The 16,005-nt window shown below is 38.4% G+C and overlaps 1 protein-coding gene and 1 long non-coding RNA gene across 6 annotated transcripts in view; one reads left to right on the top strand and one right to left on the bottom strand.

The window, feature by feature from the left end:
- Window positions 1–851: 851 nt before the first annotated feature.
- The window catches only part of LOC107718258 (cyclin-dependent kinase 11B-like), a 33,136-nt gene continuing 17,982 nt past the window's right edge, over window positions 852–16,005 (bottom strand). For 4 of the 5 annotated variants that reach the window (XM_016525253.1, XM_016525256.1, XM_016525255.1 and 1 more), the window contains 10 exons: window positions 13,938–14,009; window positions 13,613–13,821; window positions 11,188–11,400; window positions 10,331–10,436; window positions 10,119–10,240; window positions 9,387–9,494; window positions 6,603–6,719; window positions 5,272–5,420; window positions 1,528–1,717; window positions 852–1,319 (listed from right to left, as the gene is read on the bottom strand). In XM_016525253.1, the coding sequence (XP_016380739.1) occupies window positions 1,227–1,319; window positions 1,528–1,717; window positions 5,272–5,420; window positions 6,603–6,719; window positions 9,387–9,494; window positions 10,119–10,240; window positions 10,331–10,436; window positions 11,188–11,400; window positions 13,613–13,821; window positions 13,938–14,009 (1,379 nt within the window). In that variant the 3' untranslated portion in view covers window positions 852–1,226. The remainder of the gene's footprint in view (window positions 1,320–1,527; window positions 1,718–5,271; window positions 5,421–6,602; window positions 6,720–9,386; window positions 9,495–10,118; window positions 10,241–10,330; window positions 10,437–11,187; window positions 11,401–13,612; window positions 13,822–13,937; window positions 14,010–16,005) is intronic. The other variant, XM_016525252.1, reaches the window with a different exon arrangement.
- Window positions 11,382–16,005, top strand: part of LOC107718259 (uncharacterized) — a 13,648-nt gene continuing 9,024 nt past the window's right edge. Inside the window, exon 1 of the long non-coding RNA XR_001637397.1 lies at window positions 11,382–11,455. This is a non-coding gene — a long non-coding RNA (uncharacterized LOC107718259). The remainder of the gene's footprint in view (window positions 11,456–16,005) is intronic.

Below are 16,005 nucleotides of genomic sequence, written 5' to 3' on the forward strand. Positions count from 1 at the left end.
CATGAGCATCTTGTCAGTAAAGCCAGTTCTGTGATCAGTAGTAAATCACCATCACGTGCATTTACTACACAGAACCGTAGTTCACTGACAAGCTACACACAAAAAAACACAGATGATTTATTTGCGATAATGACAGCTGTTTGCGTAGCTTCTCAGTGAACTACGGCTCTGTATAGTAAATGCTGCTCCATCTGAAAGCATGTGAAAATACCACATTTAATAAGATGTTTTTACTCCAAACTCACTTCATAACGTCAGTCGAGTGTTTGAAATAAATCCTTCTGTGAGATTATATGGCTTCTTACACAGAATAAGGCATGCAACATATTTCATAGTATTCTAAGCAGTGATAAAGGCTATGTCGATTAGCATTGCATTATTATATACTTTATTATAATGAAAATTATAATATTAAGAACGAAGATAAACCATATATTGTCGTAGTCATGTGCTTATTAGTCACGCTGAATCAATGAAAGCAGTTAAATCTTGTGTTTATTCAGCTACCACTATAGTGATTTCCTGGGTTTCTTCTGTGGGGCGTATTTTGAGTTTCTCTGGCCTTCTGATGGAGATTTACTACTGATCACAGAACCGTGCTTCACTGACAAGATACGCATGGCAATCACAGCTTTTGCCTAATCGCGATTGCGATTTAATTTCGATTTATCGTGCAGCCGTACTTATAACCATACCTAAAGTGGCATCGGTGACGTTAGTACCCATCACTACATTATCTCCCCTCCCTGGGTGGGCAAAAGTAAAATCACTACAAACAGTGACAAATTCAGTGACTTTAATGCACACCTTCCAGCCAAGCAGAATCTAGTATTCAGACATACCATGGTATCAACGTTTTTAAAATGGATTTATTTTAATATTCATTTGATGTCACTAAAATGGGTTTTCAACATCTTACTCCCAACTACAACTGCAAATGAAGAGGAAAAAATAAAAGAGGTCTGAAAATGCTGATCTGCTGCTTGTTTTTAGATTGGACAAAAGAACAAGGAAACCAAGCAAAACAAACCAACGCATTATATTTCAGATGAACGGGAGGAATTTAAAGCACTTGAACTTCATGGAGGTCCTCTGTGCTCGTAAAAAACTTCCCCAGTCTGTGTGTCCCAGTGAGGTTCAGCAAACTGCTCTCTGATGCTCGTTCTCTAAATGAGTCTCAGCATCGTGTCAGACACACGCAAAGAAAGCCTGCTGGCCGCTGGAGCTCAGAACTTCAAGCTGAATCCTGGACCGGCTTTGGAGGCGCCCTGGTTAGCAGTGGTCAAATGGAAACCAGTATCTTTAAGATCATCATCACCCTGAAGAGAACAACAGAGAGATGAGAATGAGAAACAATAACCAGGAGTTTTAGGAAGACAAAGAGCAGCTGAATTGATCCTCCTCTTGGTCAACAGAGACCAAGGTCAAGATGAATAAAGTCAATAACACACACTGCTCAATCATTCAGGAACATGCATTCAAGGCAGCAGAGTTGGTTTTGATTTCACGTAGAAAGAATGTCTGTACCAGCTGGCTGAAGTCCTGTCCTCCCTCCGGCGGTCGCGGGCTCGTTCCTCTCTTGACCCGCTGCTGTTCGCTCTTGGCCGGCCATGTGGGGAACATGGAGGGCTCGATGGGGAGCGGCGACTCCCGGAAATACTCGTGTTTAAGTGCTTCATCGGCACTGATCCGCTTGGCAGGGCAGTATGTCAGAAACCTGGGACAGAAAGCAGACATGTAAGAAAAACTGATGTGAAAACCGCTGCTGTCAGTCAATGTCTCGTGTCACTGCAGGAACTGTAATCGAAGGTGTGAGGTTAAAGGGTTTAGGGATGTGCAACAGTGATCGAGTACTCGGCCGTGACAGTGACGATTGATCATTTTTTCCCCTGATTGTTTATAGCAGCACTTTGGGCGGCACCCTGAGCTCTGATTGTTTAGCTGGCCACAGCATGCGGTCCAAAGCATAGACGTGAGAAGAGAGAGAAGCATGGCTTCGAAGTCACGCAGTGATGTCTGGGTTAGCTACATACATATCTGATTAATCTAACATAGGAGGCGTTGAGATATTAACATTTATTAACATGCTGAATGCGCTGCATATTACCAGTGTTTAGTTTCATTCTCAAATGCACTGCCCGATCATTGACTGAGTTATTTGAGATGGTCATATTGCTTTAGATGTTTCTTTTTTAAAAATACTGATGTTATAATAATGCAGCAGTGCTTTTTTCCCGTCATATTTGTTCAACAGCAGGCATACTTCAATTACAATTGTTTTTGTACTTCGTATGGCTTCGAAAACGCGCAGGCGATTTCAGGAATCACTTGATAATGTCAATGAAAATATAGCACAAATCTGCCATAAACATAGCATTATAATGAGAACTTTATAGAATGTGAAATCTATAGTAAATTCTGTCTGCTTTCATTGCCCGTGTTTCAGCGCGCTGTAATGAATGTGCATCATAGAGGGAGCTCTCTCTCTCTCTCGCTATAGCGCGTAACAAAGTTCACTGGCATTTGCATCCTTTTGTGCAGATACAAGTTGTAATGTTACGTCTGTTATGTTATCTGGGCCCGTATTCACAAAACATCTTCAGGCAAAAAGTAGCTCATAACTCGTCGATTTAGGAGAAAATCTTAAAAATAATGGGCGTGTCAGTCCTAAATTCAGGACTCCTAAATGTTTGCTCTAAGAGTATTTCACAAAGCGTTTTAGCTCTAAAACTAGCTCCTAAATCTGTGAAAGGTTAGGAGCAGTGAAGAGGACTCCTAAGTCACTAAGACCACGCCACAAACTATCCTAAAATAGCTGTTGCTGGCAATCTGTCTCTGAACGCAAACATTTGATGATAACGAGCTTTTAAAAAGGTATCACCTTTGGTTTTGGAGGTTACCCCAACTCCAGATTTTCCTTTGATTATATCCTCGTTATCATTAAGCAGCTGGGCGAGAAGTAACAGCTCTTCTTGAGTCCAGTTTGGTTTTCTTTTACGTTTGCATGTCTTACTATCAAGCCATGATTATTCTACTCTGTTAATTAAAAGGCTGTTTATATGCATATTCACTAATTATGAGAAGCATACATGTAGGAGGCTGACAATTAGCTGGACATATTCTTGTTTAATTAGTGACTCTTAAGGTCCTTGCACACTGAGTCCGAAATTTTCGCATGCGTTTTTCCGTTTTTTTCATATTCGTCATCCTTTCCTATCAAAATGCATGCTACGGATGCGAAAACGCAGAAAATCGAACTTGATCCAATTTTTTTTATGACGGATGAAAGTTTCGGAGGCAGTGTGTAAACGTGATTGACACAACATGAGGTCATATTTATTTTTTAACGTGCGAAAATTTCGGACTCAGTGTGCAATGACCTTTAGCATGCATTTTAAAATTTGAATGTTTTAATGTTTTGAATGTGGCAATTAACATTTTTATTTTTGAACCTTTATTTAAATATGGCAACATAATATCGCGCTCTACAATATTTCTATGAATAAATCTCTGACAGAGACTATCAGCCAATCACTGTGTGCATAGTTAATAAGCACGCTGACATCATCCATAGCAACGAGGTAAACCCCGCCCCCTTACTCTGAGCTTAAGACTTCTCTCTATTCCTTAGTACAAGTTAGTCTCAGCAGCTTTGTGAATAGGTTTCAAGAGAAAACCCGTAGTTAAAAACTTTACTGCTATTTAGGAGAACTTTAGTGGTAAGATAAAATGTTCTGTGAATACGGGCCCTGATCAATATCATAGGATGTGTCATAGAACAGGCATAATCATAATCTAACAGTGTTCTAATCATGTGTTCATGCTTTAATGTCATACTTTTAAAATTCATTTTATATCAGTCTTCAGATATTTTCATTATCTCCATTACAGCCATGTCCCCATGTAAACGCTGCTTGATCTGTGCAGATTTCTCTCCTGATTCACACCAGACCACTTTTTCACTGGAGGAAGCATTATTATGGATTATGGACTCAATGTATTTTAGCTAAAATCATCTTAATGCTGGATTTGTCTCAGCTTTTGTCTTCTCCAGATGTGAACTGATGGACTGGAGTGCTGTGGATTACTTGTGGATTATTGTGATGTTTTTATCAGCTGTTTGGACTCTCATTCTGACGGCACCCATTCACTGCAGAGCATCCATTGCTGATACACTGATGCAATGCTACATTTCTACAAATCTGAGTCTTAAAAGTCTTTGTACTCCTCCCTGTGTCCCATTCCCTCCGCTGCTCTCTCATATGAATGTGGTATTTGCAGTCAGGCTGTGATGGGACGTGACCTTTCAGGGCCGTCTGTGTGCATTAGCATCCCTTACAGCAGGGCCTCTTAAACTCTGGAAACAAGAACCCCTTCAGGGATTTCAACTTGAGAAAGAAACTGACAGTCAGAGACATCTGAAAATGAACAAACATCTCGTAGCGACGTTCAGATCGATGGCTGTTTATTTCCAAATGAATGATTCACACTCGATCACACTGCTGCTGATGCTCAATGACAAGGTTTGTAAAGATCCAGAAATGCTTCAGGTTTCCAGAACAAATGTTAAATGTGTCTGTCCAACCAACTGCAGTTAAAAAAATAATTAAACAATATTTTATTTACATTTTACATAATACCATTACATAAAAGTCATGTGATCCTATTTGGTGCCTAACCCTCATAAAAGACACATGTGGTCACAGGGACGCATTTACTGGTACTTCACAACACCTTCAAAAGCTTTCAGTCACATTTATAACGTATCACTGTTCTGAGCCTTTTGTTTTTAGCTCCAGTGTTTCATAATGTGAAGCAGCTGTTTCTGCACTGATGCAGTACTTCAGAAAAACAACGGCAACCAAAACACAGACACTTTCCGTCTGTGCATAATAATGAGTTTCAGGCCAGATAACAGGACGGCCACTTGTTGCTCAACTGCCACTCATGCTTTCATACCTCGCAAAGGTTTGATTTTCTGTGAAATATTCTACAATTTAGCGCATTTATCACCAGTGTAATGTTAGCTCGCTGGATGACAGAGATGAGCTGCTCACAATGACCTGTGACAGTCTTACACTGACACTAACCAATCAGGAAATGTTTGGCATCATATAAAATCGTATTCAAGCAAAAGTGCATTACATTATAAAGGTTTGATTACCGGCTTCTTGCAAATTGAACTGGTGAAGAAAACTTTACATGTAATTAAAAACAGAAATATTTCTGGTAAATATAAAATTGAATTAAAATCACTGTGTGCGCTCTTACTTGTTCATGAGGTCAAAGCCCTGGTCGGACAGCAGTGCTCCGAAGCGCTTGCGCAGGTTATTGTAGGGATATTCTGTGAAAGTCATCTTCTTCACCGCAGGCATCTCGCTGTATCCCGGCCAGATCTTCTCACTGGGAGAGCCCAAGTCCTACACACACACACACACACACACACACAGGAAGAGAGACAATCAAAACCAAGGTTTAAGGCCATGTCATGTCATGTACTCCAGTACCATTCAATGTTTAAAAGGACCATATTATACTACTTTACAAGTTCATTATTCTATTTTTGGTCTGCAAGAACACATTTACATGATTTATATTTCAAAACACATGATTTGTCTCGGTGTACATTGCTGCAGTGCCTCTTTTCACCCTGCTTTTCTGAAAAACTCTGCTCTGATTGGTCAGCGGGCCCAGTCTGTTGTTACTGATCAAACGCTTACAGCGTGTGCTGGAAATGTAACGCCTCTTCCCATTATTGTTTTTCAGCTCCCAAGGCTTCATAAGCAGTACTGTAAATTGGAAGTCCATCTAATGTGTTTTGGCCCTTTCAGAGTCAACAGTGAATTCCCTTGACCAACTTTTCTTTACATGAATCCCCACCCAAACTACCAATGATTTTATTGGTAATCGCTTTGTGATTTTACAAAGAGATCACCAATAAATTATTTTGCATAATTCCCGTTCGATGATTCTTTGACGCACACTAGCTGTGATTATCCCACTTATACAGTCATCACTCACCAGCATGGACAAGTTAAAGCGGTCATTAAAGTGTGGCGCACAAAATCAGGTAAGTTATTGGATCTACAGGTTATTAGATCTAGAATTCTGAAGTGAAATAAATGAATGTAGTAAGATTAAATTTATGATTGGTTCATGCCAGTACTGGCTCTTATCAGGTTAAAAAACTGGGTCGATCGACACCACAGTCCTCACCGACACTGACAGACATTATCGATTATCCATCTGCATACAGCTAAACTCATCACTTTAATATGACTTTAAAATGAATTCACTCTTAGGTTCAAGCATTCAATAACTGTATATACTGCACCATCTGGGCACCCATTAAACAGTAGGTTTGGGCTGCACTAATCCGATATATGGCATACTATACAAGATGGACAGCATTTCATGTTTGCAGCTATAATGGAATAGATACATGGACATTTCTGCTCCAAAATCTATGGAAAGATCTGTAAATGAGCAATGCATTTATGTTAAGTGATTCCTCCTGATGAGCTGGTAATATTGCTTATCAGAATGAATAAAAAAAAAGGTTTATTTGACTCTTCAGACATTCAGGATGTGATGAAGCATACCTTAAAAACTTTGTTGATTTGATCAATCTCGGATTTGCCAGGGAATAAAGGTTTCTGCGTGAGCAGTTCTCCAAATATACAGCCGACCGACCACATGTCCACAGCTGTGGAGTATTCCTGAGAGGAGGAAACACGAGCGTGACTCAAACAAGCTGACATGACTGCAAAACACTGGAGTTTATCCACAGCCCAGTGAGCAACATCTTCAACAGAGCATGAGCGAGATCAAACGTCCACCATTATCACCAGATTTACATCACATTTAGTCATTTAGCAGATGCTTTTATCCAAAGCGACTTACAAATGAGGACAATGGAAGCAATCAGAATCAACAAAAGAGCAACGATACGCAAGTGCCATGACAAGTCTCGGTTAGCCTAACGCAGTACACGTAGCAAGGTTTTTTTTATTTTTTATTATATAATAGATAAAAAGAAAACAGATAGAATAGAAAAAGAACAGAGAAAACTAGTGTTAGAGGTTTTTTTATAGAAAACAAGCAGTTAGAAAACAAAAAGAGTCTTAAAGGGTCATGTTTTTTTTTTAATAAAAAAAAGAAAACAAATATATAAAATAATTAGAATAGACAGTGCTACAATTAGAGGGTCAAACAAAGATTTTACAGTTTTACATCTTGAACCAAACCAACCAGCTCTGAGATTAATTATGAACAGCAACAGACAGATGAAAGAGAAAAAAGAGTGCACTTCAATTCAATTCATAATTTATTGCTTAATCTCAGAGCTCACGGCAGGTCCGTCTTAAAAGAATTAAACGTTTTTGTTAGGGATGTCCCGAGCCGATCTCAAGGAACGGGCCGATCAAGCAATTTAACTGATCGGTATCGGCTCTCCTCATCCCGATCCTTAATTTACGTCAACTGTAATACCAGTGATGTGCAGAAGGTGGCGGTGTGCGCCTTTAGGTGGGTTTGCTAACCGCCATTAAATGGAAAGACGCTCAAATGTGTGTGATGCGTGAGAAAAAGTGAGATCTGTTCTAGTGCGTCACACACGTATGAGCTTCTGTGTTCAGTGTATTTGATGCGCACTTTTGTGACGATCGTTGTCATAACGCGTTGCTATAGGCGGCTTCGGATTTGACTGATAGACTGGCATTCTGACACAGCAAGCTTCATGCTTTCTAACCTTAAGTTGTAATTATTCTGCTTATTGTACATAATAAATACAAGAATTTTATATCAGCAGTCCCATATTCATAATTGTGACGACACAGTCTGTTTACAACGTCTACCATTGTAACATGTTTACATCTACCAATGTCTTTATATAGTGTGTGCATAGAGAGAGAGTGTGTCTTATAATTATATACCGTTTTATATTATATATACACATATAGAACTTTTACTCTCTGCACAACTCTGTATGCATTGGATTGATTTTAATAACTTTAATGTATTTGTATGTGCACCAAACATACATTTCTATAGGAATATACAAGTATCAGATCTGGACTCAGTATCAGCAGATTAATTACTCGGATCGGGGGACAAAAAACCTGATTGGGACATCCCTAGTTTTTGTTAAAAACTAGAACAAAAAATGGTGGGAACCCAATATTTGCTACCTGTAGTAGGGATGTGAAATAATGACAAAAATTATCTCCCTATATTTTCTGAAATTTTGTCGATAATGATAATTAGACAATATTTCGCGGAGCGTGTTATTGTGCTGGTAATTTAACAGGACTGCTGTGGACAGCTGACTCCAAGAGCTTTGGCTATTCTTCATATTCAGGGTGGTGATTTGTTTGCAGGATTATCAGAAATGAGCTTTTCCAATAAGTTAAAATGCTCATAAAAGGTAAAAATCAATTAAAAAATGTATAAGGCCAAGAGTCATTGAGTCATGCATTCAACTGATTCATTTAAACAGCTGATCGATTCAGTAACGAAACACCATCATGTGTTGCTCAGAGACGCAAAACAGTTCTGCTGTGGCTTTGTTTGAAATTGAAACTATTTTCATTGGTGAAATACAGCAAAAACAGGAATTTGTAACTTCATATTAACTTCTTGTTTTTTGAACTGTTGTATAAAATCAATATCACATTTGCAATCGTGCTGATATTTGGAGAAAAACTGCACTCTTTGTGTGTTATCAACTTTATCAGATGATATAAATATAAAAGACATAACAGTCATACAAGGGCATTTACGCCCCACATCTTGAATTTGGAGGAGTATTTTAATACACTGAATCACACAGTGAATGCAGTAGTCTAACCCAGTGTTTCCCAACCTTTTTTTAGTCACGGCACCCTTTGGAAATTTTAACAAACTTGTGACACCCTACAAAATTTTTTCACAATATTTGAATTTCTAACTTCGATGTGATAATTTGAAAAGTATAGATATTCGGTACAGCAGGGAAGAACTGCAGAATATAATGTCATACAGATATTTTTAATATTATTAAAAAATTTTGTCCATCAATGGTGGCAATCAGTAGGCTAATTTCTAATGAAGAGACCAATTTATATGACAGATTGTAATGTAGGCTTTTATACATATGTAAACATTATTTAATTAGGAAACGCTGGTCTAACCTACATCATGTGTATGTGCGCACACTCTGGGTGTGTTTTTGTCTGGTTTTTGCGATATATTTGATAATGTTAGAATGCACATTGTTAAAATATATTATCGTAGATGATATATTGCACACCCCTAATCTGTACACAAATGAACACTTCTTCAGAATGATTATTTTTGAGTGCCTGAACACTGGCTCCACAAACATCATGCCAGAGTTGTCCACTGACCTTTGCCCCCAGCAGCAGATCAGGTGAGCGGTACCACAGAGTGACCACCACAGGTGTGTAGGGCTTGAGCGGAGAGCCGTACTCTCGAGCCAAACCAAAGTCTCCAATCTACAAAACACAGTCACATCTCAGTTAATCTTCCAAATCACACATCATTAAAGAACACTACTAGTAGAGCAATACATATAACACCCTGCGCAGCTGATTATACAAACAAGCTGCTATCTGCAGTGTTGAGGGAATGCATTACAAGTACTGCGAGTGATGTAATCAGATTACTTTTTAAGTAACTAGTAAAGTAACGCATTACTTTTTAATTTAGAAGGAAATATCTGAGTTACTTTTTCAAATAAGTAACACCAGTTACTTTGTTTCCCATTTATTGGCTGACAGCTCTTGTGTTGCCATGTGGAGAGAAATCGTGTGAACATGATCTTACTGTAGTTCTAGACTAAATATGAACATGCATTTACTCCTTCAGCCTGAGGCGTATTCATTTCACTTTTGGTGTGAAAGGGCTTTTACATTTGTATAATAACTTTTTTTATACTAAAACCAAACAAGCAAGCCCTGCCCAGATTTAAAAAAGTAACGCATTACTTTCCATAAAAAGTAACGCAATTAGTTACTTTTTTAAGGGAGTAACGCAATATTGTACTGCATTACTTTTAAAAGTAACTTTCCCCAACACTGGCGATGTGTAACCCGTGAATTCAGCGGACGATGACTGACCTTTAGAATGCCTTTGTGGCTCAGCAGCAGGTTGGAGGTCTTCAGGTCACGGTGAAGGATCCAGTTGTCATGGAGATGACGGACACCTCTCAGCAGCTGGATCATCAGCGTTTTGACCTCGCCTGCGCAGGAAACAGAAGAGATGTGAGTGAAGCGCCTCATTAAGGCAAGGATGAGTAATTCAGTATGCTTTAGTGCGGTCAGGGTCGTACCGGGCAGGAAGGGCTGTTTCATGGTCTCCATTAGACTCTTCAGATCATGCTCCACGTAATTCATCACAATGTAGATTTTATCCATATTACTGCCCACGACGATCTCCTACAGCAGGCAAAAAGCACATGCAGGAGAGAATCAGCGACACCCGAAACACACCATTAATGGGAAGCCATTTAAAATCCTGTTCATTATAACAGGATAACATCTAAAATAATTAGTGTTAAGTATGTATAAGCTATTAAATAATTAAACCCACCAAAAGTGAAATTGTCAGGGTTTCAGCAGGTTTTATGAATTTAAGATTTTAAGATCAAATAAAGAAAATGCATGGAATAAACTGAAGGGAATACAAGAATCAATATGGTCTCTAAATGTAAATGTCTTGTATTAGCAATGAAAGCACAACTTACAACAGATCTCCATTACGTTTTAACTAATTCATTTTTTTTTATTATTTTCAAAAGTTGCATGCAGCGCAAATTAAATCAAGATACATTTACTTGAGAAGCAAAAGGACAAGTCTCTGATTACATTTTTTTATGATTAAAACAAGAACAAATATCTGCCAATGGTTTCAGCTTCAACTTAAACCAAAGGGAAATTTTCATAATACCCCAACTGGCAGATATTTGTTCTTGTTTAAAACATAAACTCTCTTCATTTTCACTTCATTCAATTTTTGAAATAATCATGCTTGCAATGCATGCAACATTTAATGCCCTGAATTTCAGACTTTTCAGCTTTTTTTAAGGCCTTAAATTGAGGAAGGGCGAATTAAACCTTTGCGGAAACCCTGACCAGAGATATTTTTACACAGCTGTGGGTTTACAGTAGAGGCTAGAGTGTTTCTGACCCGGACGGTGACGATGTTGGGGTGCTGGGCCTTCAGGATGGTGTTGATCTCTCTGAGGGAGGTGATGGGAAAGCCCTCCTTCTCCTTCTCCATCTTCAGTCGTTTCAGGGCCACGATTTCATCAGTCTTCTTGTCTTTGGCTCGGTAGACGACGCCGTAAGTGCCTTCTTCAATGCGGTTCAAGCACTGGAACTCCTCCACGCTCCGGCAGCCCTGCACACAGCGGGACACCAGCTCACACACCTGCGCTGGAGTGAGCGCGAAAGCAGTAGGGATGCTTGCCATTCTCAATATAATATCGAACCGATCGGTACGACATCCACGGTTCAATACGCGCTTATGAACTGCGTTTTTTTGGTTTTGCGTTTAAATAATATCCGTGTGTTTTATTTCTCTCAGAATTGGCTGTGTGTGTGTGTGTCTAAACCTGTTGTCCAACAACAGAGAACATTATAACTTGTTTTTACTTCACAACATTAATCGAGTGTTTGAAATAACTTCCTGATGTGGCTTCTTATCACAGAATGAGGCAGAAAATATATTATATACTGTAATAAAAGCTATGTCGATTAGAAATGGCTTACAAATATACTTAATCATTATGAAAATACCAGAGATGGCTTGAAGAACACAGATGTGTTCCATATATTGTCGCAGGCGAGTGTTTATTGTCCTTACATTTCATCATTCAAAACGTTTAACGTTATATCTTCTTTTTATTCGGTGAAAAATCTCCCCCAGAAAAGTATGAAAATTATCAATTTTTTTTAGAAGTAGTTATACCCTTTGTGAACAAAGTCACAAAATTTCAGTCCAATGCAATAACATTAACTAGTATTTTCGGGAAAAAGAAACATTTTTCAGAGCAAAGGACCCGAACACCACATGAGGGTTAAAATGGTGCTGTGTTACGGCTCGCAATTCTGATGGATGCCGGGGTGCGGATGCGGTCCGCCTTTTGAAAATCATTTATACAAGTATTTAAGGATAAAAGACTCGAGTTGCTTTTAAAATATTCACGAGTCCTTTTCCTCGAGTCAAGTCTGGAGTCATTTCAGTTCGAGTCCGAAGTCAAGTCTGAAGTCTATAAAAATGTCCGAGTCACTAATGCGAGTGCCCATCTCTGGCTAGTAATGTTAGTTTGGTTGAGAGTGAAAGCTGTGCTCCTCTCATACCACTGGTAGGCGAACTCATGGACTCGAAAGTGATAAACAAGTTTTTCTAAATGTAAAAAAAATACCTCTCTCAAAAGAAATGTTAGGCAGACATAATAATCCATGCTTTTTCCAGTGTGCAGAGGTTTACAGGAGTTTTTTTGTTGTTAATTTGCAAAAAACACTGATGTGCCAAGCTATCAGAATTGAACCGAAAACCGTGGTTAAAAACAGAGGTACGTACTGAACCATGGACTAACTGTATTGTTGCATCTAGGCATGGGCCGGTATGACATTGACGGTATGATAACCTGAAGCAAAAATATCACGGTATTGTCGTTACAGCTCTAAAATGTGTTGTTTTTAAATGACTGGGTAAAAAAAAAAAAACTGAACACGCTTTTTCCGCTGAACACAATATATTGTTTTTGAGCAACATACAGAATATTAGGAACAGTAGAATTTTTTCTTTGATTTGTTTCCTAAAAAGAAGAAAAATAAAGACTGACATCTTTATTTATTTAAAATCTGTAATTACAGTTATTTAATTTTAGTTATATAATTCATATATATTAGGGGGAGACGCAGATTCTCTCTCTGACAGCAGGAGGCGCTCATGGAACACCAGATACAGCGTTTCCTTGGTTACCGCTGTAAACAAAGCACTGCTTTAATATGAACTATACAGAGACGAGATTAAAAGAAAATACCACGTAAAGTGTTCTGAACACAGTCAGTTCCCCTCAGAAACACCCAAATCAATATTGAGGAATTTCTTCCAATAGTTTGTGCATCATGAACAGTGAGCTACAGTATTTTTCTCTGTGCGTCCGTCCGTCTTCAACGTCTCTGGCCTGTGTTAACGGGCGTTTTCAGACTTCATATTTTCACATAAATTACATTTTGGAAAACTATTGCATTGCAACACAGTTTGTGCAAGTCCAGAACAGAGACGAGTTGCTTGCAATAAGACAAAAAACAGTCGGTTGCCGATCGCGTAAGCTCCAGGGGAAGCTCCTTAACCGCTCGCTCGCACCAACAGGAGGAGGCTCGTGTTACTCTCTACACTGCACTCAACCCGAGGGATTCCTACACTTTCAGTCTTTGAGGAGACATGAAAAACAGCGCAAACCACAGGAACGGTATAACTGAAAATATTAGCGGTTTTGAAACCGTGAAATATTCAAATCACGGTATACCTTGAAACGGGTAATCGGCCCATGCCTAGTTGCAACCCTAGTAAGCAAACAGGTGTACGCGAGTGAGTGTACCTGTAAAGCCGGCAGGTATTTTGGCAGCTCTCTCTTCAGCTCTACAGGTGAGATGGGCGGTGATTCGGGGACGTAGTTGTCTTCTGGAGTGGCTGAATGAGAGGGAGACTGTGGGGTGACGTCTCCTATCTCCTCGGCTCCCTCTTCTTCCTCTTCCTCACCGCTCACCTCCGAGTCATGATCAAACCGGGACTCTGGAACTGTCACAACAACACGACACAGCACAACCAGACTGATGTGAAAGATATTTGACAACACTAGAATATCATATCAAAGCAAAGCTTTAAAATCACAAAAAATAAAGCACTGTTGATGAAATGCTCACTGGGAGGAATGTGGTTTCCATTCTCTCGGTCCTCTTCTTCCTCCTCTGACTGTTCTTCATCACTCATGGCACCTAAGCAAGATAAAATACGAACACAATAATAAATTACATAAAGATTCATGCACTTAAATACAAGTGTGATGGTTATAATGCTCAACATTGCAAAAAAAAAACAATGCATAAAACCTCAAAATGCAATGTGAGCAGATCTAAAGGTAATGCCGCAATCACTTTTTTCACTCACTTTTACATTACACTTTAACCACAACAGCCATAGCAGATTCAGGTTAATTGTGCAGAGGCATTTTTTGGCCCATATCTTGAATTTGGGGTAGGGGTGTCCGATGTGATTATTTTTGATTCCACGGTCTTCTTTTGAAGAAATATAGTAGTATGGTGCTACAGCGCGCAATCTATCAGCTGCAGTTCTGGTGCCTCCGTATCAATATGCAACGCCACAAACATTCACATCAGTGTTAACTCAGCAGTAGAGTTACAATCATGGGTCACTGCACTTATTCACAATCACAAAAGTACATTATTTGTATGTGATTTAAAGCCTTGCCGGTTAAATATTTCATTTGCGTGCTGTTCTGACGTGCGCTTTTTCGGAGCGTGAACACGAAGTGAACGCACTAAAAACCCTGTCAAACAGCGCCTGATTACTGAACCAAGTTCTCTTTTGCGCTAATACTGTCCAACACACAAGGTTTACATATAGACTCAGTTGGTTATGTCTAAAGTGAAAGTAAACAGTTAAGAGAAATGGATGAGTGCCTGTATATTAGATGCATGCAGCTCTTAAAGAGACAGAACTAAACATGCTGCCGACTGCCAATAAAGGGATAGTTCACACAAAAATTATTTATCATTATTTGCTCACTCACATGTTGTCCCAAACCTGTATATAATTTCTTTCTTGTGCTGAACACAAAAGATATTTTGAAGAATGTGGGTAACCAAACAGTTGCTGGTCCACATTGAATTTGATAGTAGGGAGAAAAATCCTATGGAAGTCACTGTGGACCACCAACTGTTTGGTTTTCCACCTTCTTCAAAATAGCATTATGTTCAGCAGAAGAAAGAAACTCATTCAGGTTTAAAACATCTTTTGAATGAGTTAATGATGGTATAAAAATTATTTTTGTGTGAATTATTCCTTTAAATGTTAATAAAACAACAAAACAGAGAAAAATCACTCACTACTCTTGACTGAAAAACTTTAATACGGTTGCTTTAATAGGAATCAATCTATATAGCGTTTTATTTTAATATTTGTTCATTCCATTTCTTGAATGCTCCTGCTAAATACAACTATTGTACCTGAAAATTAAACACAGTTTTTTTTATTTGTATATTGTGTATTTGTAATGAGTATTTTTGTTCTCATTTTTTAATAAAGATAAAGTAATGACATGAAGATTTTTATCTTTGCCCACTTTGGCCTAAATATCTGCCATTCTTTTTTATATTTTGTTACCTGGAAAGGCTTTGTCTTTATAATAGGGTAATTAGTTTGGCTGTTATTCTCAGACAACTTGCAAAATAGTAAAACCAACATGACAAAGAATCATGATAAAATCATGAATAGTGAGATTTCTAAAAAAAAAAAAATTGTGATATGATATTTGCCAAATCGCCCACCCCTACTTTGAGGGGCATTTTTGTTCATTTTACATTTACATTTAGTCATTTAGCAGACACTTTTATCCAAAGCGACTTACAAATGAGGACAATAGAAGCAATCAAAAACCAACAAAAGAGCAGGCATAAAACGCCAAAAATAAAAAACAATAACAAGAGAGCAATAATATGTGCTGTATGCCAAGTCTAGGTTAGCTTGACGCAGTACATTTAGCAAGGTTTTTTTATTTTTTAGATGATAGATAGATAGATAGATAGATAGATAGAGTGTCACAGGGTCATTTTTTATAATAAATAAAAAGAAAACAAGTAGATAGAATAGAAAAATAATAGAGAAAGCTATTGTTAGAGGCTATTTTTTAAAGAAAACAAGCAGTTACAGAACGAATGAATAGTGCAAGTGTTAGAGGGTCAAGTGTTTAAA

The sequence above is a fragment of the Sinocyclocheilus rhinocerous genome, unplaced genomic scaffold, assembly GCF_001515625.1.
Source record: "Sinocyclocheilus rhinocerous isolate Xijiao unplaced genomic scaffold, SAMN03320098_v1.1 scaffold1474, whole genome shotgun sequence".
NCBI lineage: Eukaryota > Metazoa > Chordata > Actinopteri > Cypriniformes > Cyprinidae > Sinocyclocheilus > Sinocyclocheilus rhinocerous.